The sequence below is a fragment of the Pezoporus flaviventris genome, unplaced genomic scaffold (genome assembly GCF_033815535.1).
Source record: "Pezoporus flaviventris isolate CSIRO_AGI_PZ_B2104156 unplaced genomic scaffold, CSIRO_AGI_Pfla_v1 ptg000013l, whole genome shotgun sequence".
Classification (NCBI taxonomy): Eukaryota; Metazoa; Chordata; class Aves; order Psittaciformes; family Psittacidae; genus Pezoporus; species Pezoporus flaviventris.
In genome coordinates this window covers 36652575-36675974 of record NW_026892561.1, presented here as the reverse complement: position 1 = coordinate 36675974, position 23400 = coordinate 36652575, and the positions used below count along the sequence as shown (strand labels likewise).

Here is a 23400-nt window from a genome sequence, read left to right as displayed (position 1 = left end):
TGCTGGCCATAGAGGTGGAGAGCCTGGGAGCTAGGGGAATGGGTTAAGCAGAAAGGTGTCAGGAAAATAGTCTGTTTGCTGGTACAATGCCTTGGCAAGTAACTGTCTTCTGCTAGTACCCTCTGTGAAAGCAGGCATGCAGCATCCTGAAAACATTGCTGCATTTGTAAGTCCTTGCCTGTGAGGGTTTGCTATTGCAGCTGAAACATTTGGATCTGTAATATAGGATTGCCTACGCTGGGCTCTGTTTGCCCACAGGGTACCAGGTGACTACATGTGATGTTTCCCCTCAACAGCACCTGTGTGCAGTGGGTTATGGTGCACTAATCCTGTGTCACACAGTGAACAAGGAAATGTGCATCAGAGGTCTGTAAAGTGGAGCCTGGCAGAGGGAGATGGGGAAGCATCACCTCTTCTTCTTCCTCCTGTCCGCTGTAGAGCAATTACTGGTGCATGGTGCAGCTACCCACAAAACTCAGTGGCTTACACTATAATAAATGAGCGTTTTGAGTGCATCACTCCTAATCCTTTCCTGCTGGCTGAACATTGCTGTCCCTGCTGAGCCCCACCATGTTGGGGGTATGCGGAAATGCAGCAGGTTGGAAGAGTGCTAGGAGGAGAGTGCCTGTGTCCCAGATGCTCCAGGCCTGATCACACATCATCAAAGTGGAGATGTTGTGAAGAGACACAGAAAATGGGAGTCTGTGGTAGAGCCATGGGAGTTGGCACCAGAGCCACATCCTTGCAAGCCGCAGTTCCCACAGGATGCTGCAGTAGCTGAAGGGCTTATTTTCTGGCAAAATTGTTCCCATCGTTATGGAGATGGAGGAGGTGTTAATGGTTTCTGCTGTGCTCTCATAACCTCCCTGCCTGCTTCACACCGCAGCCACAGCTGCCAGATTCCTTCCCCAGTGTGTCTCTGGGCTGCTCGCACTCACGTCAGATCCTGTGATGAGAAGAGGCTGGAGTGATGGATTTGCGAGCAACAGGGAGGGTGGTGCCAGCCATTGTTCCTTGCTGGGGCAAGCCTGTTGTGCCAGGGGAGTTATTTTCGTGGTTCTTTTTGGGAGCAGGCAACAGCAAACCTCTAAATAAGTTCACCCCAGGTAAAGGCCCCGGAGGCTGTTGCCTTGTATGGGGGTTCTCACCTGCCAAACTGAGACGATAACCCCATTCAGCTGCCTGCAGGACGGGTCTCTCCTGGCAGGAGAGCCCCTCAGGAAGGGCTGCAGATGGTGCTTGGCAGGTGCCTGGCAGCCCCCTGGGTGCTTCAGCATGGCAGAAGCCCCTTTCCTGCAGCACTGTTGCTGCTAAGGGCCAGTGCAACCCGCAGCCCGTGGGGGTGGTGTCACTCCTCATCGTTCCACCCCTCGCTGCAGTGTCACCATCGGTTACTTTTTGGATGCCCTAGATCTGTCAGATGGGGGCAGGCGCGTGTGGCTACTCCCCCCTCCATGTGGAGCGTCAGGGTCTTGGGACCTGGTGCTTCGGTGGGTACTGTGCCCCTCCCTCCTCAGCCAGCCCCACTCCCCTAGCACTAAAGGGTGAAGCTGCTGGGGGTCACCCAGCATTGATTCTGGGGCCGCGCTCCCCATGGCCTTGCTCCCTGCTGGCGTAGCTCATTAATGCTTAGCAGGAAAAGGCAAAGAAAAATCTGCCTGCAGCCCCTTCCACCACCACGTGCAGTTAATCGGGATGTGAGCTCATCTACCTTAATACATTTATTTTGCTGTATCTCTTTTTGGTTTCCCTTTCAGTCTCATCCATCCGATACTTCACAGCTTTCCATCCACATTGCCTTGTAATTTATGGCAATCTGGAATTAAACCTTATTTTTTCTGATTAGAAGGTTTCCTGCTGCTCTTCCTGCAGCTCCAAAAAGTGTCTTCACACTCTCCCCCCAGCAGCAGTGTATGTTAAATACATAGCAAGCAACACCTTCAGCTCCATCCTGAAAGCTGTCACATGCTCAGTGGTGTCGCTGCCTTGGAGTCTGGTTAAGAACTGAGGTGTTGAGCACTGTTAAATATTAGTCCCTCAAACCTTGATGGATTACAAGGAGACACTAGGATGCACAGGAAAAAATAATTTCCTGGAACAAAGTACATCCATCTCCTGCCGATTCTTTCCCGTCCCTCTGGAGACGGCTACGGGATGTGGAGCAAGGCAAGCGGGGCGATGCTGCTGTTGGTACCCAGGATCATTGCTGCTGCACCAGACCCCGAGTTCAGCTGGGTGCTGCCCATTGTGGGTGGCAGTGATGATTTGTCATCTGTCTCTGGCAGGCAGCCTAAATCTGTAATTAGCGGATAGGCTGGGATTGCTGTGCAGCAGCACTTCTCTGCTCTGCTGGGTGCCTCATCACTGCTGCAGAAACCTGGTTAGCGACTGGGGTGCTTGGGCACATCCCCCTCACTGCCTGCCCTCCCCTGGTGCCCTGCTTGCAGGGAAGGGAGGTTGCCAGGCTGCCCCAAGGAACAGAGGGGACCCTTGGCCACCCAGCAGGGGCAAGGACCTGTGTTTAAGCTGGCACCTGGAAGGCAAGCTGTCTGCCCTGCCAGTGCAGGGCTCTGTAGGATCATCTTCTCTTGGGAGGGTGCGCTCTGGAGCAGCACCAGGCCCTGGGATGGGGACTGCAGTGTTCCCCCCCCCCCCCAGTCACCAGCATGCTGGAAGCAAGCTCTGTGGAGCGTGAATTGTGCTTGCAGACATGTGCATGCTCCTACCTTGGCTGCCTTCCTCTGGGTGAGACTCTCTGGTGCTGTCAGGGCAGCAGTGATTAATCTTGGAAGCAGAGAGGGAGACTGTGGAGAAAATAAGACCTTGCAGGGGGAGCACATGGCCAGAGAGGAAGCTGCTCACAGCCCTGCTGACAGCAGGAGGGAGAACGGCCAGGGGCAGCTGGCATCGCTGGGGTTGGTGAGGCAAGCACAGGGAGCCTCTAAGGAAGGGCAGTATGGAGAACCCAGCGTGTTTGTGTAAATAAGCTGTGTGTATCCACAGTAGGCTGCTTGGGGTGCAGGCATATCCGCCCAGGACTGCATCTCCACTCATGCTCCGCTCCCCGCTACACCAGAGGCTTTTCAGGGTGGCTGGCTGCTGCTGCTGCTGAGCAGCACCACCTTGGTTGCACAGGGACCCTCCAGACCCTGTCACCCACCCCTACCCCCCGCGCCCATGCCCAGTCCTGGTGCTGGCCGTGGGAGCAGTGTTTTTCTTGGCCACGCGTCTCTCTTGCGGGCAGAGGATCCTGGTTTCGCAGCCAGCATGGGCAGCTTTTTAGTGCCCTGAGTTGCTGCTGGTCTGTACGCTGCCCGCTGGAGCAGGGGCTGCTGCCACCCTGATCCGAGAGCTTTATTGCCCAAGGCAGTGATCCAAAAGTGGCTACTAGGCCTTCACACCTCCTGCTTTCCTTGGAATCTAGCCCTGTTGTGATGCGGACAGCTACAAAACCTGGCCAAAGTCAGGTAGTCAGAGATAAACACAAAGCAATGGAGGGGAAGCTGTGCAGGTATGCCCAGCATTTGCAGACCATTGGACCTGAGCTCTCCAATCCTGCTGACCCCAGCTTGGAGAGCCTGGTCCACCCAGCCGTCTTCCTTCCAACAGTTCAAATCAAGTGGCAAAATGCACAGCCACCCCCTGGCCCCTCCAAGACCCCTGCAGCAGCCCCACGACACCCAGAGCTGCAGCCAGCAGGGGACACTCCTGTCCCTTCACTGTGCCGTGTCACGCAGCCGTCTCACCTACTGCTGTCCCTGCAGAAGAGTCTCTGAGCCCCTCCACATCGGCAGCTGTCTGTACCTTCCCATCGAGGTCATTGCCCCTTGTGCCATCTCCAGAAGGGTGGAGGGGCTCCTGCCTCCTTGTGCTGCAGAGCTCACTGCTGTGGTTCTGCAGGGGGAGGTCCACAGTACGCGAGGCTGGCAGTCCCAGCGGTGTCCCCCTTGATCTCACCTCTTCTGCTCTTATGGGCACAGGGTGCCAGGCTCTGGCCCCAGATGTCGCTGCTGTGATGCAGGAAAAGCACAAGATACATGCCAAATGCCAGGTTAACGTTTTGACTCTATCTTAAAGGTCTTTTTCAGCCTAAATAATTCTATGTTCAGGGAGTGTGTCCTCATTAACATGGTGTATCAGGGTGCTTAGGTCCTCAAAACCAGGTTTGTTGAAATAGATGGAGACGCTGGTGAAGAGGATGGTGGAAGCAGGGCAAAATCACTACCAGCACTGGTGACAAGCAGTTGCCTCAGGAGTGTGTGTGAGATTTGGGCACAGAACAGGCTGGCAGGGTGGTGGCCTGTCCCCTCCTGCCATTCCACTGTCACCTGCAGTGTGTCTGCTGCCAGACCAGCTGCTGGCAGATTTTGTACTCTGAGGAGGGAACAGAACTTGTCAATGGGCTGGAGGGCTATACCACCTCTAGGAGATTCCAATTCTTGCTGCTTCTACTCTGAAGCTGTTAAACCACTGCTCAATCAACAATGATTAAGACCACACCATTTGCTGGACAGCTTCTGCCCTTTGTGTTGTGATGGCAGCTCTCAAATGTTCTATTTGTTCCCTGACACAAGTTATTTTCACTCCTTTCCCTTTTCCACAGCACAATGGTGGCTGCCAGTGGTGGCATGCCTCTGCCCCAGATCTGGCATGGTTTGTATGGAAGAAGCTGAGGCCAGCACTTTCCCAGCCTTGAGAAGAACAATTTGTTCCTAAGGGTCACAGCACATGTTGGTGGGGTGGGCCTGCCCCCGTACTGCCTTGTCCCCACTGTGCCTCCTGGGAAGGGCCATCAGACTTGCTGCAGAAGCTGTCCCCTGCAGAGGGGCTCCTGAGTTCCACTCAGAGCATCCATACAACCTGACAGGCGTCTCAGCACACAGCTGGGGAGCCTGCTCGCTCTGCTGGGTCCTGGCACAGGATGCTGGGCAGCAGGCACAGGGAAGTGACCTCTGCCTGCCTGTGCCCCTTGCTGGGCTGAGGCTCCTGCAGGAAGGAGGGAGCACCTACACAAATGGGGTCTGCAACTGGCAGCTGTCTCTTTGGGATAACCTTGGTTCTCTCTCTCTTTGGCAGCAGTGCCCAGGGTGGCTTAGGCACTGGTGGTGCCTTTCTCTCCTGGTTTTCAGCACCGCAGACACTGCTGCAGGATTGCGCATCCCTGAAGCTGGTCTTTCTCCTGTGGACATGGCTGGAGGGAGGGTTTGAGGCAAGCCTGGAGAGCAGCCCTGCTGTGGCTACTGGTATGAGGCTGCAGTAAAACATTATGAGCTTTAAATGGGGCCAGCCTGTGCCATAAAGCTGTCACTGCTAATGGAGATCATCTCCGCTTTGAGCGGCATAACTCCACTTTATGCACTATGGCTGAAAGAGCCAGAGTTGAAAGGAGTAGAGGAGCAAGGGGTAATATGCAGCATGGCAAAGTCAGAAAAATCCCTTGCCGAGAAGAACACTCTCAGCCTTTCCCACATTTCCAGCTGGACTCCTCCAAGCAGTTTGTGCCTAAGAGAGCACACGATTCCTCCATCCCCACATGGCAGCCAGGACAAAGTGTTTGGTGGAAGGGCAAAAAAGAATGATGCATCATAAATATTAGTGCCTGGCCTCTTGCCAGTCCCAGGCAGAGAAATAATCTTTGCCATTAATCTATCCGTGCACGCTGCATCTCGCAAAGTGGCGCTTAATGTCACCCATGCTTGTTTTTTGTCTCAGTGTTGCAGTTCGTGCTTGAAGGAAAAAGTACTTTGTGTTATGTGGGTCTAATTTGTCATGAGTTTTTCCTGGGGGGCTCTGCCAGCACAGCAGGGGCCAGCTCACAGGGAGGGTGAGCCAAGCACAGGGAGCCTCTAATGAAGGGCAGGATGGAGAACCCAGCATCTTTGTTTTAAAAGCCATGTTTATCCACACTGGACTTGCTGTGGTGCTGACATCTCTGCCCAGCACTGCAGCTGTACCCATGCTCTGCTCCCCGCTGCACCCAAGGCTCTCAGCAGCTGCACTGGGACTCTCCGGAGCCTTTTGCCCACTGGGGCGCTGAGGCAGGGGTGGGACTGCAGCGTCCCCCAAGCTCAGCTTTCATTCTCCACTGTGATTAATTGCAGTTTGCACTCATCTGTAATGTTAGAGAACAATCGGATGACGTGTCGTGGGTGATTTAATTCAAACCCGATGAGGCATCAGGGGGCTGCTGTGCACTGGGGTGAGCATGCTGGGAACCTCCTGGGAGCTCCATCCCCTCTCCCCATCCTTGGCAGCACCTCAGAAGGTTCAGGTTCCCCGCAGTCCTACTTCTCTTGAGCTGAGCTTGTGCTGCAGATCTGGGGTATCTTCACCATAGAGTTTTGTGACAGATCTGGATGTTCTCAAGTGCATTAAGGTTTTGGGATTTTGCACCACTGTTGTGTGGACCACTGGGGATGTTTGAGGTATTTGCAATACATGTCTTTTTCTCCATTGCATAAAGCCTTCACTCTGCCTGTTCATCTGCTTGAGTTGTGCTAGCAATTTCTAAGGCATCTAGGAAGGCTGAGGGAAATTGCTTTCAGGTCAAGACCTGCTTTAGCCTCTAGTGAATTACTATGCCTAGGTTTTAAATCTTTGCAAACAGAGGATTATGGTGGTGGTAAATACTAGGTAGGCCTGGGGATTGCCGTACTGCTGGCTGTGAAAGAAGTGTGGCCTTTCTCTTAGCAGATAGGGAGTGATGGATGTTAAAAAAAAATAAATTGAGATACAGCCTGGGTTGAAGCTCAGATACTCTTTCTCCTTGATTTATATTTCTGCTTGGATGCTTCGCAGAGTAAGCAGTATATTTTTTGCTTAACCTCACAGAGCTTTTTCCTTCTAAATGAGGACAGTGTGGTAGATACAACTAATTGCCAAGAGCCCCAGATTAGTGCAGGATCTGCAAAAAATTCAGAGCTGCTGTACAGCCCAGCAGCTGCTTGACGCACAAACACTGAGTGATGAACACATTTGAAACGGCAAAGCTACATTCCTGTGCTGGAGGGCAGCAGCCCGTGCCTGCCTGCTCTCAGTGCTTCTGTGTCGCTGGTCTCGACAGTGGCTTTGGAGGCTGAAAACTGAGTGATTGCAGACCTGTGGTGGCCAGCAGCCTGTCCCAAGCACACTGGTGGTGTCAAGGCTGGAGGGTGAGACCAGCCTGATGAGAAGACCTGCCCATAGCCACGGAGGATGCAGGCAGCAGAGCATGAGGGCAGGCTGGTTTGGAGGGCAGGAGGAAGGATGAGGGCCTGGTTTGCTTGGAAGGCAGAGGTGACGTACATGCAGCCTGCTGGAAGCTGTAACGGCAGCTGTGCATGATGAGTGGGGCCAGAACAGGTTGACGATCCTTATAATCCAGTTAGTGCCGAGGGCTAAGAAACCTGGCCATCTTGCTCTTGGCTGTTACAATGCACATAAATAGTGTGGCATTAGTAATGCTGTGGGAGATGGCTCTTTTCTGCTCACGGTCCCCAGGGAGGGCTGAGCATGGCTGGACAGGAGGTGACCGTGGCTTTGCCTGGGGAACCCAGCTGATGGTCTGATCTCTCATAGTGTTTCTGTTTTCTGTATCCCGCTTGGCCTGCTGCAGTCTGTACAACATTCCCAGATCCGCCTGGGACAAACAGTCTTGACGAGACACATCTCCTGCACCCTCTCCCAAGCAACATCTCCATCAGTCGGTCTCATGTGCTGCAGAGGAGACTGACAAATGCAGGCAGGAGCCTGACCTGTTAATGAGATCAGGCCTGGCCTTCATAATGATGCCCTCGAGCCTCCCCTTGCTCTTGACTTTCCCCCTGCAAGTGGAAAATGCTTCCGTGTCTGCCTGACCCTCCTTGTCTCCGACAGTAGTGCTGGCAGTAATAACGTTTTCAAGGCTGCTGCAGACTGTCAGCAGTTCTGTGTAGGCGGGGGGGGGGGGGGGGGATGTTATCTCTGCCCTCAGGGAAGCCCGTGTCAGACTGCTGGCAGCTAATGAGCTTGTGCAGGTGTTACCAAGGGCCCTATGTGACTGACTGAATTACTGATGTTGTCTGTGAGGGGAATCAGTCTGGTACTTCAAGCCAGGGGTGGATGCTGTGTAGGCTGGAGATGGGAAACACTCATAGAGTTGGTAGCTTTTCCCAGAAGTATGTAGCAGAATGTGAGCATGAGGTTTTGTGTGGCTGCTCCTGCAGAAGCACTTTCAGACAGGGAGAGGAAGCAGGGTTGAAGCTACCTCCTGCTTTTGTCAGTCATGGAAAACCAGTCTTCTGGAAGAAGGAGGGAATGAATAGAAGCAGGAGGTCACCAAAAATGGTTTCTGAAGTGAATAATTCCTAAAATATGCAGTGGTAAATGCTGTCATGATGGTTAAAGGTTGGTAGCTTCATGTAGAGGTTGAAGCTGGATTGTATTTGTCTGTGGGGCTCATGGCACCAAATCCTTATTGGGTGTAATTCATCAAGTAGCCATTGGTAATCACTGCTTATAATTTTGGCTTATATAGCTGATTTTCTCCTCTTTTTTTCTTTCAGAAATAACACAGGTCATTCAGGTAGACTTGGACCTGAAGTACAAGACCAACATCCGAGACCTGTTCGATGAATTTGACAACTTTCCAGAGGGAGCAGTCATTGGGATTGCCAGGGAAATGCAGCCAGTGTACAGGTACAGGGGAAGCAGTCTCCCTGCTTTAATCCCTGCAGGGGGACTTAATCTAAGAATTGTAGATACGAACAAAATTGTACAGCATCCCTGGGATTTCCTTGGTCTCACGCACCATCACAGCGCTTCCAGAGCCAAGATCCTGGTCATTAGTGCCAGAATCCATACCTAGATTATAGTATATCTGCTAGAGGAGTGTCTGCCCAGCCATGCCTGCTGAGGTGCTGTGACTGCATTCTGGAGCATCAGTTTGTGTGTCAGGGCTCAGATGTTTTGGCTGTGAATATTGTAGAGAGTAGGGGTTGAGTCTGGGCAAGAGAGAGGTTCTGTGTCCCTGGAGTGTCAGTGCACCTTCTGCTGAAGAACTATTCCCCCAGCCAAGACTGAGTGAGCAGCTCTGTTGGTGACCTGGGCTTGCAAACATGAGAATAGCCCCATGGTCTCTTGCTCTTCAGACCCTTTGTCCATCAGCCTGTGTGAACTGTAGTCGGAACCACAAGGGGTGGGCCCAGCTCTTCCCATTCAGGAACCACTGGTGTTCTTCAGGGACATAGTTCCAGGTTGATGCTTTAAAAAGTTTATTTAATTTAACCTGCATTGTTCCAAGAATGGGCCTCAGGTTTTGTTTTAATCCAGGGTGAATCATATAATCAACACAGGGTACATTAATGGTTTCTCAGCTGAGCAGAGTCTGAGCATCTGAGATGGCTCGGCTAGATTCACTAATCCTAATGGAAATGTTCTTGGAGAAAGATAAAAAGGCTTAAGAGCTCTGTATGTCCTTTCCTTCCATACTGGAAACCTTAATAGTAAGATCAATAACTGAACATCCTAAGACATGTCCACCAGCACTTTTAGGCAAAAGCTGAGCTGCAAAGATCTGGAGCAGCCATTCCTGCTGCAAGTGCATCCACAAGGGATGAGGGTAAGGACAGAGAGAAGTTCAGCAGGGAATTGGTGGTCATTAATCACCACCAATCGCTTCCTAGAATCCCAAGCCAACTGAGAGCATGCTCATGAGAGCATTTCTGGTTGCTCAGACTGCAGAAGTCACCACTGTTCCCAGGCTGCGAAAAGACATCTCTGTGCCTGTGGCAGAAGTGTCACCTCCCTTCCTGGCTTGCGCTCGTGGCAGAGAGAGATGGGTCCAGAGGAACATGGATGCTGAGGTCTCATCTCCATAGGCCCTATACAGTCTGCAGTCCCTGGAGGACTCCTGTATCTGCCTTGGGTGTCCTGGCAGGATTTTGGTGCGCAGAATGGTAATTCCAGCCCTAGTTTATCATATCCAATTGTTAAAGCTTAAAGCAGTGTGGAAACAGCAGCTGAGTGTGGCCACTGGGCTGTGTTGGACTCTCAGCATCAGTCAGTGCTGCCCAGCAGGGCATATCCCACTCATTAGCAGTGCAGCCTGTAACAGCACAAATGGAGCATTTGTTTGTCTTCAGTTGGTCCATGTTGGAATCGCTGTGTTTCTGTCTCTGCGGGGATTGGTTTTGCATTATTTCCACACGTAGCTATGGTGCAGGGATGGTGTTCTGCTGCCTGGATGTGATGTGTGGGACTGGGCGTGCCTGGAGGGGGCCAAGTTAAACTTTGGGGTGCTCAGCTGGAGGGAGAGCTCTCCAGCACGGCAGGGGACAAGGCACGGGACTGCAGGGCTGAGCACAGAATATCTGACCCAAGCTGAAGCTGTGTTCTCCCCCCTCCTGCCACCTGTGGTGGGGACAAACAGGGCAAGCAGTAACGGCCCTCACAGGCTGCATTTTTGGGCTGAACTTTCTGTTGTTGCAGTTTTGACACTCTGGGTCACTTTGGGCTATGTTGTGCTTCTCTTCTTGTGCTGTTTTGATCTTCCTGTGAAAACAAGTTCCTGATACTTCTTGCTGCCAAATTACCCGCCGCGGGGCAGGCTGTGCATACGCCAGCCTGCCCTCCTGCCAAGCCTGCACCCTGCAGGGCTCACACCTTGCAACTAAAAGAGTTTCCAGACGAAAACACAAGCTGACAAAGCATGAGCATCTTTGAAAAAAAAATAATATATATATATATTTTCACTATTTTTATAATTTCAGCAACATAAAAATGTGTTGTAGGTGTGAATATGATGTGCCAGCTCGAGACGTGTGATCTGACACATGTGCAGGCTTGGAGCATCACTTTGAAAAGTGGCAGTGGGGGTAGAGGAGGGTTATGGAGCAGTGGTGGTTTCTCCCCATTGGCACTCAGATTGTCCTGCCCTCTCTGAAGTACCAACTTTGCCCCAGAGGCTTGGGGTGAGCCAGCAGAGCTTTCTTGAGGTTGCTCACAGAGCTGTGGACTGGCACCCTCAGGGCAGGGTAAGCTGGTGGCTGGGAAACGCCTGGGTCCCCTCTGTAGCAGTGGAGAAGATGCATGGAGGTCAGTCCTCTTGGCTGTGCTGGATCTCTGCTACCTACTTGGCACATCAGAGAAGGTAAATAAGTGCAGAACAGCAAATTTTGTAGACAGTGCACTGTTTTCTGGGAAGCAGTGCTGTCCTCAGCAGAAGCTCGCTGGCTATCTGGCTTTAGGCTGCATTTTCCCAGCACAGGCTGGGGACTGCACAAGGCCCATGCTGCTGCACTGGTGCACACTGAGCAGTACTGAGCACAGATGCTTACAGGAAATGGAGGAGTAAGGGAACAGCAAATGGGAAACATCCCGGAGCCTGCTTGCACATCCTGAAGGTAGGGAGAAACCTCCAAACAGCAAAACAGGATGGCAAGGGAGCATTTCCACTCATTTGACTCATGCTGAAACAATGCCTGGCCACTGTTTGTCTTGGACAAATGCATTTCTCTGAGCAACAGGATCTCCTGGCCCTCCTGCAAGGCAAACTCTGGGGTTTAACTGTTGCACAGCCTGTGGGGTTGCTCAGGGTGGGTTGGAGCAGCCTGTGAAGGGCAGTAGCTCCTGCTGAAGCTGTATGTGGATGGCCCTGCGAATCAACCTCCTGGCCATGTCCCACAGGCTGATGTCTGGCAAGGGTCCTGGGTGTGGAGGGGAAGGTTGCAGGAGCCCATGTCAGGTGCAGGAGTTGCTCTGAGGCCCAAGACCATTGGCATTGGGTTTGCTTCTCTTCAGCTGCAGCGGAGGAAGCGGCACTCTGTCCGTGGATCAGGCGTGTTGTCCTTCCTGCGGCTTCTGGATGCGATGTGTTACACCAGTTATGGTCAACACCTCTGTGAATGGAGTCACAGGCAGAGCTTTATCCCACAGGAGGCTGCCCCACTGCCAGGATTGTTGGAGTCACTGGTGCTATGCACTAGGGTCATAGACACCTGTGGGCTTTCCATGGCAGCACTGGATGCCTCCTGCCAGGTTGATGTTTGTATGCTGGCCTGCAGGCAGAGCCTCTTCCCAGCACTGACATATGCTTGCTCATGTGTCTGCCTGAACAGGATCCACACACAGCCAAGACTGGAAGCTCCTGCTTCAGTGAGAATGATTTTGATGGAAAGATTAAAATCTTCATCTAAGTTTGCTTGGTCCAAAAGGCTTTCTGTGCTATGAAGTGCTTCTGCACTTCGTAACCTTAATTAAAAATGCTGTTGTCCCCTGTAGCATTTCAGCTACTCAGGAGTGCTGGCAGTGTCCTGTTCACCAGGCTACAGAGGGTGAATGATGATGCTCTGTGTAAATATGTATGTTGCATTGAGCCTTCCATGCCAGATCCTGCCAAATGGAGACATCCAGGTCCTCCTGTGCAATTAGCTCTGCTAAGAAACATGCACTGCAGATGCAGCCTGCCAGCCTATTACCAGGCAAGCAGGAAGGTCACTGTCCTCTATGTGCATGCAGGGTATGTATCTGGCCTGGAGAGTGGCTTGGCCATGGTCACCCCTGCAGTGGAGCTGGGTGATGGCCAAGTGAAGCAGGGCATGCTGCAGGTCAGCCTCCTGACCAGGCATGAGCAGCAGGGGCTGCACCTGGGGCACAGCAGAGGTCTCCATTGGGCATCCTCACGCAGATGCTGCTGCAACCCAGACCTCCCTGCCAGCCTCCTTGCCAGCCTCCTTGCCAGCCTGGCTCGGCTCAGCACTTGTCAGGTGCTCAGCACTGCCAGCTGTTAAAGGGAGAAGCGTGCCCATTTCAAAGCAGTCCCACGGTTGAGATGAACACAGAGGGGAAATACTGCGGCACTCCCAGAAATGTCCTGGAAACTCTCCGATTACAGAAGACAGAGCTTAACCCCTATTCTTATTGAGTTTCTCACCAAGTTGCCAGGTTATAGATCCTTCCGGTCACATTGGTGGTGTGTGAGAGGAAGCAGAACAGTGATTGCACAGCTGCTCTTGGCAACCTCGGGCTGATCCTGGACCAGTGTGCCCTGCCATGCTCTCCGTCCCGTACCGAGCGCCATCCTGGCCTCTTCACTTCCTATGTGATGCCGGTGGTGTTACTGGCATTGCCGTGTGCTGGTGAACTCTGGGTGCCTGCTAGTTCTGGTACCACCCAGGGCCCTCAGTGCTGCCCTTACATTGCTCCCCTTGAGTTCTCGCTGGAGAGGAATGGTCTGCTGGCAACAGAAAGCACCTCACCCATAGGAGGTCCTCAGGTGGTTGCTTTTACCCCCTTGCTCCAGGTTGGAGCAAGGTACTGCTGTGATGGTGGACCTCAGGAGAGGTCTCAGACCTTCTCAGGTCCAAGGATGAACATAGCTGGCACTGGAAGGGTGGCTGCAGCCTCCATTCCTGATGTTGGGTGAGATCTTCACTGCTGCCTGTGTGACAAGAAGCTAATAAAAGCTAGAAGCATCTTGGGAATGCACACTGCTGGGATTGATATAAGTTTGTCCTGCAGGAAAGGATATCTACATCAAAGAGACAGCTACAGACTACAAAGGAGAAACACTTTGGTCCTTGTATGGCTGCAAGGCCATTTGCATTTGCTTCTGCCTCAAACCTGGGGAGAGCTTGCATGAGACATTGTCTTGTGAAAGGAAAAACTTTGTTTCTGCTTGTGATCATGTGAGAGCTCCTGTAGGTGTGCTGTGTGCTCTGTCGCATGGGTTTTGTTTGTTTGAGAGCTGGTAAAATAACCCAGAGAAGTCCATTAATGACTGGAAGCAAGCCTGTGCAACCTGCAGACCCAGAGGCACGGCACTTTCAGTGCTCAGTGTTTGCTGGGAGCTCAGCGGCAGCGGTGCTAAGTCAGTTTGTCAGATGTTTGGAAGACGAATGGAATTATCCTGGGCTGCAAGAAGGCTAATGCTGAATCCACAGCAAGGCTGGGCTGTCGGCATGTCTGGGCTGAGGCAGTACGTCCTGTACCTTCTCTTGGGATCTAAATAAAACCCAAAGTGCTGCAGACAGCTGCAGGCAAGGGGAGCAGCTGGATTCCCAGAGTACCAGCTGAGGCAGGGGTGGTGTTTGTATAATACAGCAGTGCAGGTGGGCTGTTGCCTGGGATGGAGCTTTCCAGGGTTGCAGATAACCATCTCCAGCAGGCAGGTCTTGCTGCCTGAGTTCTCCTGGTTTCACAGCTCCTCATGCAGGCACGTTGCCCTTATGTGGAGACTGCTGTTTTCCCAAATGCTTTTCCCCTGGGGAGCAGGGAGTTGCCTGTCATGACAGGCTGTTTCCCAAGCCCCTCAGTCAGCGAAGGCAGGGGAATTTGCCTTGCCTGTGCCCCACCAGGCATGGTGATGCCAGTGCTGCCTGCCCACAGCCCTGCAAGCCAGACCCTGGACACTTTGGATTTGAAACCATTTCAAGGCTTTGACTTCATTTGTAGCACATGCTGCTGATTGATGCACAGGGAACAGTTCTAGGAATTCTTTGGCAATGGCTACCAAGAAGCAGCCAAAATTACGGAACAAGCAGAACCTGTAAAGAACTGGCAGCAGAACTGATTTCAGGAATGCAGCATTACTTTCTGATTAAAAAAATAAAAAAAAAAGGTGAGGGGTTTTGTTGTTTTACATCTCTGCACATCAGTGATATATAGGACCTGTTGCACTTACTCCCATTACCAAGCAAACTTGAAATGTCATTTTAAACTAATTAATAAATAGGACAAGATCTGACAACCACAACTGTGCATCAATTAGCATGAATACTTTTGATAATACTATTAACTGTCCCTTTGGACATATTGGACATTACAGCCATGATTTTTTTCCAGTAACCAAGACACCTGTGTGTGTTTGGCTGAGGCAGTCAGGTCTCTTCAAGAATGGGTTCAAGCTTGCTTTCCACTTGCTTTGCAGTACTGCAGAGAGCACACGTGGATGGCAGTCTTCACGTGCAAGGGCTGCCTGAGAAGTTTGCTGTGACTTTGCTATATTGTTTTGGTTTGAGGTTTTTTGTTGGCCATAGCACACGAGTCCAGGATGCATCGGGTGAGCATGCATCAGTTACCGTGCCTGCACTTGTCTTCAACTCCTGAACTTCTCAGTTACAGTTCCTGAACATCTCAGTTTCAGTGTCTAGAGGTAGGTGTCACACTGATGGCATCTTGGGGTTGCTGGAATACCTGGCTGCACTGGTAGCTCACCAGCCTCTGCATGCTGAACAATGTGAGCTGGTGGTTAGATCCAGCTGGGTATTTGCACAACTGCTGTCATCTTCAGTAGTTACGTTTTGACATGGGAAACCATGTGCTGAAAAAAGAGCAGGTCCATGCTGGGCAATGATGCTTGTGAAGGAGGTCACAACCTGTTTTGGGGCTGCTAAGAAAAATGCTATTCATGGGCAGTGGCCTCTGCAGTGCAGGCGTTCTTATCTCCTTGCACCTGAGAAGGTTTTGCGGCATGGTGGAGAGGGGAGTCTGGGCTGTAGATGGTAGCAGAGGTCTCAAACAAGCCCAGCTTAGCTCTTGAGTCTACTCTGGAAAGTGACTGCTGGGGCTGAGCATCCGGAGGTGGGCCAGGGAGTAGCGGATGGGGCCCCTCAGCCAAGGGCTTCCTCACCAGCACTTAGTAGAGAAGGAGCTTCCAAGAGCTGAAGCCCTTTGATGGAGGAACAAACAAACAGCAGGAAGTGGAGAGGTTTGGGTGCATAGCTGGAATACTTAGTGGAGTGATACGGTGCTGGTGCTACACAAGGAAGCTCACAACAATCCTCTGGAGGGGTTCCCACAATGTCCTCTTGCTCTCTGAAGCTCAGTGGCAATTCCCTCCAGAACTCAGTGCCAGAACCCCCCTGTGGCAGCAAAACGTTCCGTGGCTGAGACTCCTGTACAGGCATGGAGGCCTTTTATTTCTCCTCCCCACAGCACCAGGTGAGCATCTGTGAAGGGAGAACATCTTCTCTGTTCCTGAGAGACCCATTGGTGGGGAAGGGTGGCCCGGGACAGACTGCCTGTGCCTCTGAGGCAGGCAGGAGAGCACTGCCAGAGCAGAGTCCATTCACAGTTAATAGAAATCTGCTGTTCTGGCACTAATTAGGCTCATGGTGTTTTAAAGTGCCTCACGAACAGGCTGACCCCATCCTTCCCCAGTGCTGAAGGAGCAGATGGTCTGATGCACACAGCCAGTCATTCTCCCCTGCCACTAGTGCCATGCTTGATAAAGGGAAGGAAACCAATCTACAACCCAGACAAGGATTTATGGTCGCACCTCTGTTCAGAGGGTGATTTCAGCACCAGTCTGGGGTGCAAAAATCTGGGGGAAAGTTGTAAATCTATGTCCAAAGGAAGGGTTTTGCATGCAAGCTGTGTCACAAGTTGCTACTGGTCACCTACTTAAGATCAGTCCACTTAAGTGTGCCCGTTTTTGGACTGTTAAGTTCACGCAGAAATGTAATCATCAAGAATCAATTTGCTGCTCCAAATACAGGCCTTTTAAAAGCTTGGCATGCAGATGCTGCTGTAGTAGGGAACAGTGCTGCAGAGACATAATTTGTGCATTACGTGAGAAATCTATTACGGAATTACTGATGTCTTCATTGAAGAACGCAATTTGTCAGCATTTTCCAAGGGAGGGCTGGAGTCCTTCGTGAGCTGGGCCCTCGCTATGAACTCATCAGAGGAGGGTAAGGTGGTCCTGGTGTGCACACCAACAAACACATCCTGCATGCTGTCCTGGGCTGGGAATGGGGGTTGGTTTGCACCATGGTGATGTTTTTCACTGCAGAACAAGGGGTATTCACTGTGTTGGGGATGCCATTGCTCCCAAGAAGCACAGAGCTGAGATTTCCTGGGTTACACAAGCTGCTCAGCCTCAGCTAAGGCTCTCTGTGCCAGCCTGGTACTGAACCTGCCACCCCAGCTCCTTAAGGGGTTTAGTGTTTGCACGTGTGCAATAAGCAATTAGCAACAAGGGCCACTTTGTTGCAAAGCCTGTGTATGCAGCAGGGCTGAGCTCACCCCAGCCAGAGTCCGTCAGTGCTGGGGTGGGAAGGGGGAGTGTAGATCAGATGCTACTCTGAATGCAGCCCTGGGGGAGCTGCTTACCTCCAGTTGTGGCAGAAAGTCAGAAGGGCCCATCTTCACTGCAGCAGTGCCTTTGGAGGGGAACTGGAGGAAGGGACAACAGCCTTTTCCAGAGAGTTAATCTAGGTTGAGCAGAGTGGTGGCAAGGGGCAGGCAGCTGCCTGCCACAGCAAGGTTTAGCCAAGATGAGAAAGGTACAGGGAGATTTCTTGGCTGTGCTCTTACTTCTTGCTGACGATTAAGGGCAAAAGCCACCATCATCCCCTGGATGAAGACACCATCATCCAGGTTGCAGGGGACAAGGTTGCTTTTAAGCATGTGTCTGTTACCCCAGAAGCCTTTACAGTTATTTACCCCTTCTGTTTGCTCTCCCCTCCTCCATTTCAGCCATGTCCTCCATACCATTCAGAACACTGCATACTTCCCATACTCTCCACTGCCTCAGCTGGCTCGCTGGGCACCAGCAGGTGGGCAGCTTGGCTGGGGATTGCACGTCCGAACTGCAGCCACATGCCTCATCATCCTGCCCTCCCAGGGGAGCGCTAGTAGTGGCATGGAGTGAGGAGCACAGCACGCTCACGCCTCAATGCTTGTTGCACAGGAACAGCAGCATTTGCCAGCAGCTGCAGCTGGGGATAATGCCGCCAGACATTTGTTTTCTGGCTCAGGAACCAAAAAGCGTATTTAGAAGTAGCGAGAGCGTGCGCTTGTTGTTTTAGTTGGTGTTTGGGCTGGCAGGGCTGCTGCTGGAGTGACGCAGAGAGGGACAGCCGACAGCCCATGCTTCCCTTCTGTGCCAGGAGCCCTGTGCCTGGCGGGATGGGGCTCCGGGTCTCCCAGCCTTGATCCCCATGAAAGGGACTTGGTAACAAAGCATGTCTTCAAAGTGCTGGCCCACTGCTGCTGCCCATCTTGCATGGGGAGGATCCACATCCTCATCAGCAAGGCCAGTGGCAGCCATGCAGCTGATGTGGCAAGGTTGCAGCTTCTTGAACATCTCAGATGGGTACAGGCACAAAAGCCCAGTCTGCTGCCTGTGGGGTCAGTGCTCGAGGCTTGCTGTTGGTCACCCAGCTGGCACCTTACCTTTCCTTCCAGCAAGAGCACCCTGCTGCTTTACCAGCAGTTTCCAAGTCATCCAACGAAGTTGTCCCAGAACCCAGAGCTGAAATAAACAAGTCCATGGATTTGGACAAAGTCTTCCACCCACCCAGTGTTTTCCTCTTGCTGTGCATGAAAGCAAGGGAAGGACAGGCAAAATACAGCTGACAGCTGGAGCAGTCCTGTCTGCCTCTGGCAGCTATCCTCTGTTTTAAAGGGTGTGATGGCAGCTCTGCCTGAGCTGAGGCTCATGATCACTGGGCTGCGAGGCAGGGGAGGTGCCGGGAGCGCCCTGCGCCAGGCAGCAAGGGAAGTCACGGTGGAAGAAGGGGTTTTTATCTGGGCTGCCTGGGCCCGGCATTTGAATGCTTGGAAATGCTCTTCTCCAGATGTTTCCTAGCACACGCCGGCTCTGTTTATAAACAGCTTCTCAAAGCAAAGCCCGTTGGGGCTGCAAGCGGGTGCTTGTGGCAGCAGCCCCACACGGCTCCCCCACACCATGCTACAGGGGCTGGAGCCCAGGGTCACCTCTTTCCCCTCCAGTCTAGAGGTTAACAAAAGCCTGAAATGCCTCCTCTTCCTTTCTCCTCCCCTCATCCCGGCCAGCAGCTTCCTGCCCCATTACATCCTGGCCCTGTTGCATCCCGGCATCTCCAGGCTGCCTTCCTGCCGTGATTTTCACTGCTGGGGGGCAGGGAGGAGGGCACCCCAGAGCCAAGGCTGGTCACAGGCTGCCCTGCCTGAACTGCCTGTCCCAAGGGAGATCCACCTGCTCCAGGGGCTTGGGGCAGGGAGACATCTCCATTGTATCCAACTGGGGCTCAGTTCCTAAATGGTTGTCTCTAGGGCTAGCCTAGACACCCCCTCCCTGCATCCTGGCAGCGTGCTCATCAAACCCTGAGATTTTCCCCCATGTTGTGCCAAAGTTTGAGGTGGGTGCCAAGGGCTGATGTTGGGCAGGACAGAGCAGTGAAGGGCACAGGCTGGGTTAGTTGTTTGGCTGGTTGCTGTGCTTCCCCAGCTCCATCTCCTCCAAAGAAAACAGTGCTCTTGTACCCGCTGCTCTTTCCACTTCCAAATGGGTGGAGGTGCTTTTTGACGCTCTTCTTTGTCCTGGCCCCAGCAGAAGGACAGCACCAAAACTCTCGATTAGAAGGATAAAAGCCAAGTGAAATCCACGTGCTGCCAGTGGCCATACCAGAATACCTTTCCCTTGGTTGGCCTGAGCCCAGTACTGGCAAGGCTGCGGTGTGCTTCGGCCAGGCTCCCAAGCCATCTGTGCTGCAGAGCCACCCACAGCTCATCGCATCCTGAATCTCTCCCCGGCATCACTCCCTGGAGACATCCCCGTCCTCCCCACCCAGCCCTGCTTCCCCATGGTCCCCATGCGCAGCCAGAGGAGGATGGCCCCGTCACGCCAGTGCCGGGAGGAAGGGCTGAACAATTGCTACTTCTCAGTCTGAAGAAAAGGGCACATTACTCCCTCCTTGTTATCAGCCATCACTGAGTAATCCACTGGGGAATGGCGCTGCTGAAAAATTGAGTCATTTGATACAGATCTGCTTCACCCCACTATGGCCTAGAGATACTGAGGGCTTGGGCTCTTGTGTTTTTCCTGTCTTAGCTGCAAGGGGCAGTAATCCCATGCCTTAGCTTGGGCAGCGTGTTTTAAAGGTAAGAATGTGGAAGGAGTCAGCTCTGCTGCGGTGGAGGTATAAAGGTGCCTTCTTCCACAGCACTGCTCCCACTTTCCCTCCTGCCAGATTCCAGCATCAATTTTTGGACATAGCAATGGCTTTCCTGGCACTGACAGGGAGAAGCAGAAAGAGCAGAGTGTGCAGAGGTGGGCTTGAGCCAGTCTCTGCTCAGTCCCCTGGACCTGAGCACTTCGGGAGGCTGATCAGCCCCTGGCCGTGTCTTGTCTTTGCAAGTTGAGCTTCCCTCTCATGCAGTGCGGAGAGCATTTCACCTTCCTTTTTGCATGAGCATCCATGAGTTGTCTTCGCAGTGACCTGGTGCCTCTCCTCAAGACATAACTGCTCTTTGCAGAGGCAGAGCCCTTTTATCCCTTCCCTGCCCTTTAGATCAAAGGAGTGCTGGTGCCTGTGGGCTCTGGTGAGGCAGCCATCCTCCGCTCCCCTTCCCTGGGAGGCCTGGAAATGGCTGCTCAAAGTCTGAGCCCTCCTTCCATGGAGGACTGGCTCTTGGAAAAACCCCTTCTGTCCTGAAACGGGTGAAAGGGAGCAGTGTAAAGACCCTTCCTGAAATGAGAAATATCAGAGGTTTGATTCTAAAGCATCTAAATGGACAGTTGTAAGGAAGCAATGCTGCATGATGGTTGTGGTGCTCCAGATCAGGGAATAGAAAAGGTGCTCGCAGTTGGCATCGTTAATAGACCCACATTTTCTGCTGGGACAATTCTGCTGGTGGCTGTTGAATCCTGGCTCTCACCTTGGCCAGTCTTGCAGTGCTGTGCTGGAGATCCGGAGGACAGGCCAGAAGGATGGATTTAATATCTGATCTCTGTACAAACTGTAGGATTTCCTGAGCAAGTGCCTGTTGGACCTGAACACAGCTTCTTACAAGAAAGATTTCAATTTAAATGTGGGGGACTGCCTACTGTGGCTCTGGAGGTGTCCCAGCAGCTAATGTCCCTGCATCTTCTTACATCTGAATTAGCACAGCTTCAGCTTTCAAGCATGGGAACACTTTAAACCTTTGGGTGCTAAATTCACACCATGTACCAAAAATTTCTTGTTCCTGGGAAATGCATGGAGACTCTGGTCAGTGTCTGACAGATTTGGAGAGGAACCAGTGACAGGCTTGGCTTATTCTTTATAACAGTGTTTCTCCCTGGCATCTTCACAGCAAGGTGCAAAATGCCAAAACCCAAAACTGCTGTAGCTTTACCTGAAGTGTTAGGGCTGGAAAAAAACCTCAGTGCTGGCAGGCCTGGGCTATCAAATGGTGGGATAGGACCACAGGTCCCTCCTGCCCTCTGAACCACAGGCTCAGCCAGCTCTCAGCTGCCCAGCTTTGCAGCAAAGGGTGCTGATTGGGGCAGAAGGCTTTCAGTCTGAATGGGAGTGGTCTTTTGGGGCTGATTCAACCCCAGCCACTTGGTTAATAGCATGGGATGAATTCAATTCCTGCAAGTGGGAGCAGCCAGTGTGTGTATGGTGGGGTGTGCTCACTGCCCCAGGGCTGAGGAAGGAGCCAAAGACATTTTTGGGCTGCTTGCTCAGGTAGTCTAAATTTTTCCCGTTTGAATCACCCTCTGGAGTTAGTTTTGTGCATTGCTATACTTGCACTGCTCTTTTCTCCCTGGCAGCTGGAAATTAGCCAGTGAAGATTGCATCTGCTAGAGCTACTACAGCAGTGCTCGCTTAGCTAATGACCTGTTGCCACTGGATTTCTTCTATTTTTAAGAACTGTTTCTGCTACTCAGATTTACTTCAAGCCTTTTTGCACAGCCTCAAGCTGGGGCTGATCTTTGATCTGGAGCTTCCCTGTAATCAAATAATAATGATGCTGTGAGCTCTGCTGCTGAGATCCCATTAACTGCAGGACATTTTCCTGGCATGTATCAGCTAGGGGACTCTTCTGCTGGTTCCCCCTAGGCACTGGGGATGTGGTTTTGTCTACCCGCACAGCCGTGTGAGCTGTCACACGATCCTGTGTCCAGTTGGCTCGCCAGAGTGATGCTGTTAGAAACAAAAGGGGCTTTAGGAGAGACCAAGAGTAGTGGTTTGAGGTCTGGGCAGCATCCTGTGCAGGGGGTTGGAGAGTGACACAGCCTGTGAAGCAGCAGGCTGCTCTGGGTGCCTTCAGCCAGCAAAAGACAAACACTGCGAGATCCCTGGAGTGGTAGATCCTGTGCTGTGATCCAGACCTGCCCAGGCTTGACATGGCTGTTCTTTGAGCTGCACTCCCTGACTCCCCTGTTCCTGTTTTTCCTCTCTTTGCAGGCACACGTTCTGGCAGTACCGCCGCGAGAACCCCCAAACCAAAGTGGGGGAGCCCCCTCCTGATGGGCTGCCTGGCTTCAACAGCGGTGTCCTGCTCCTGAACCTGGAAGCCATGAGGCAGTCCAAGCTCTACAACCAGCTGCTGGAGCCCTCCATGCTGCAAAATCTGACAGAGAAGTACCACTTCAAGGGCCACCTTGGGGACCAGGATTTCTTCACCATGGTGGGGATGGAGCACCCAGAGCTTTTCCATGTGCTTGACTGTACGTGGAATCGGCAGCTTTGCACATGGTGGAAGGACCATGGATACAGTGACGTGTTCGACCAGTACTTCCAGTGCAAGGGTGAGGTCAAAATTTATCATGGGAACTGCAACACTCCAATCCCTGAAGACTAGGGCACCACCACCCCTGGAGCACCTCGGGCTGCAGCCAGCCTTGCAGAGCTGTAGTGGCTGCACCAGCAATCCCTTGGGAAGGGTGGCCAGCCCCCATCCATTGCATCCCAGGGGATCCCTTAGGATCCCAAGAATGTTCAGTATCTCACTGCCTATGGCCTCACCCCTCCAGGAGGAAGTGCAGTCCAGTAGCTGGAGCAGGACATTTCACACTCACCATGCCTGGAGCTCAGCTCCTGGCTCTTCTTGGGGCAAGTACGTGGTGCCCATCTGTGCCACAGGCACTCAGGCATGGGGACAGCCAAGGTGACTGCTGCTTTTTCATGTGGCAGGGTGCTGTGCAGCCTTGCCTTGTCTAATGAGCAGCAGGAGCCCACAGCCAGGCAGTTGGGTTTCATTTGGCATTCCTTGTTGGTCCATTTCTGCACCTCATGCAGAGCATCTGTCTCATCCCTCTGGAGAGAAGACACCATCCTCAGGTTATCTTCCTTTTGAAGCATTCCAGAAAGGTGAGAGGGTTTTAAAGACTGAAAAGCTGCTTTAAATTTGGCTACTTACAAATAAAAACTGAATGCTAGATGTGCTTTAAAGCCTTCCGTTGGTTCTTTGTGGCAATAAAAGTTTTACCTCCCTATCTTGCCTTAGAAGCATTCAGTGAGTATGTACCAGTAGGTTCATTTTTCTAGCTTTGCCTTTAACCTTTCGTACGAGAATAAAGCTGCAGATCTGAAACACACTTGGCTGGTTTTCTGTGGCACAACTGTCCTGGCGATGGGAGGTGTCATGCTGCTCTTGTCATGATTAAAAAGTAGCTGATGTATATCTTTTGGACAGTTGATTGTGGTGCCCCACATAACTTATCCTACATCTGTCCCCAGTGAGTGA

The 23400-nt window shown here is 52.3% G+C and overlaps 1 protein-coding gene across 1 annotated transcript in view; it reads left to right on the top strand.

The window, feature by feature from the left end:
* Positions 1-23251, top strand: part of XXYLT1 (xyloside xylosyltransferase 1) — a 35363-nt gene extending 12112 nt beyond the window's left edge. The window contains exons 3-4 of the mRNA XM_061452829.1: positions 8523-8655; positions 22119-23251. Coding sequence (XP_061308813.1) covers positions 8523-8655; positions 22119-22515 — 530 coding nt within the window. The 3' untranslated portion in view covers positions 22516-23251. The remainder of the gene's footprint in view (positions 1-8522; positions 8656-22118) is intronic.
* The last annotated feature ends 149 nt before the right edge of the window (positions 23252-23400 follow it).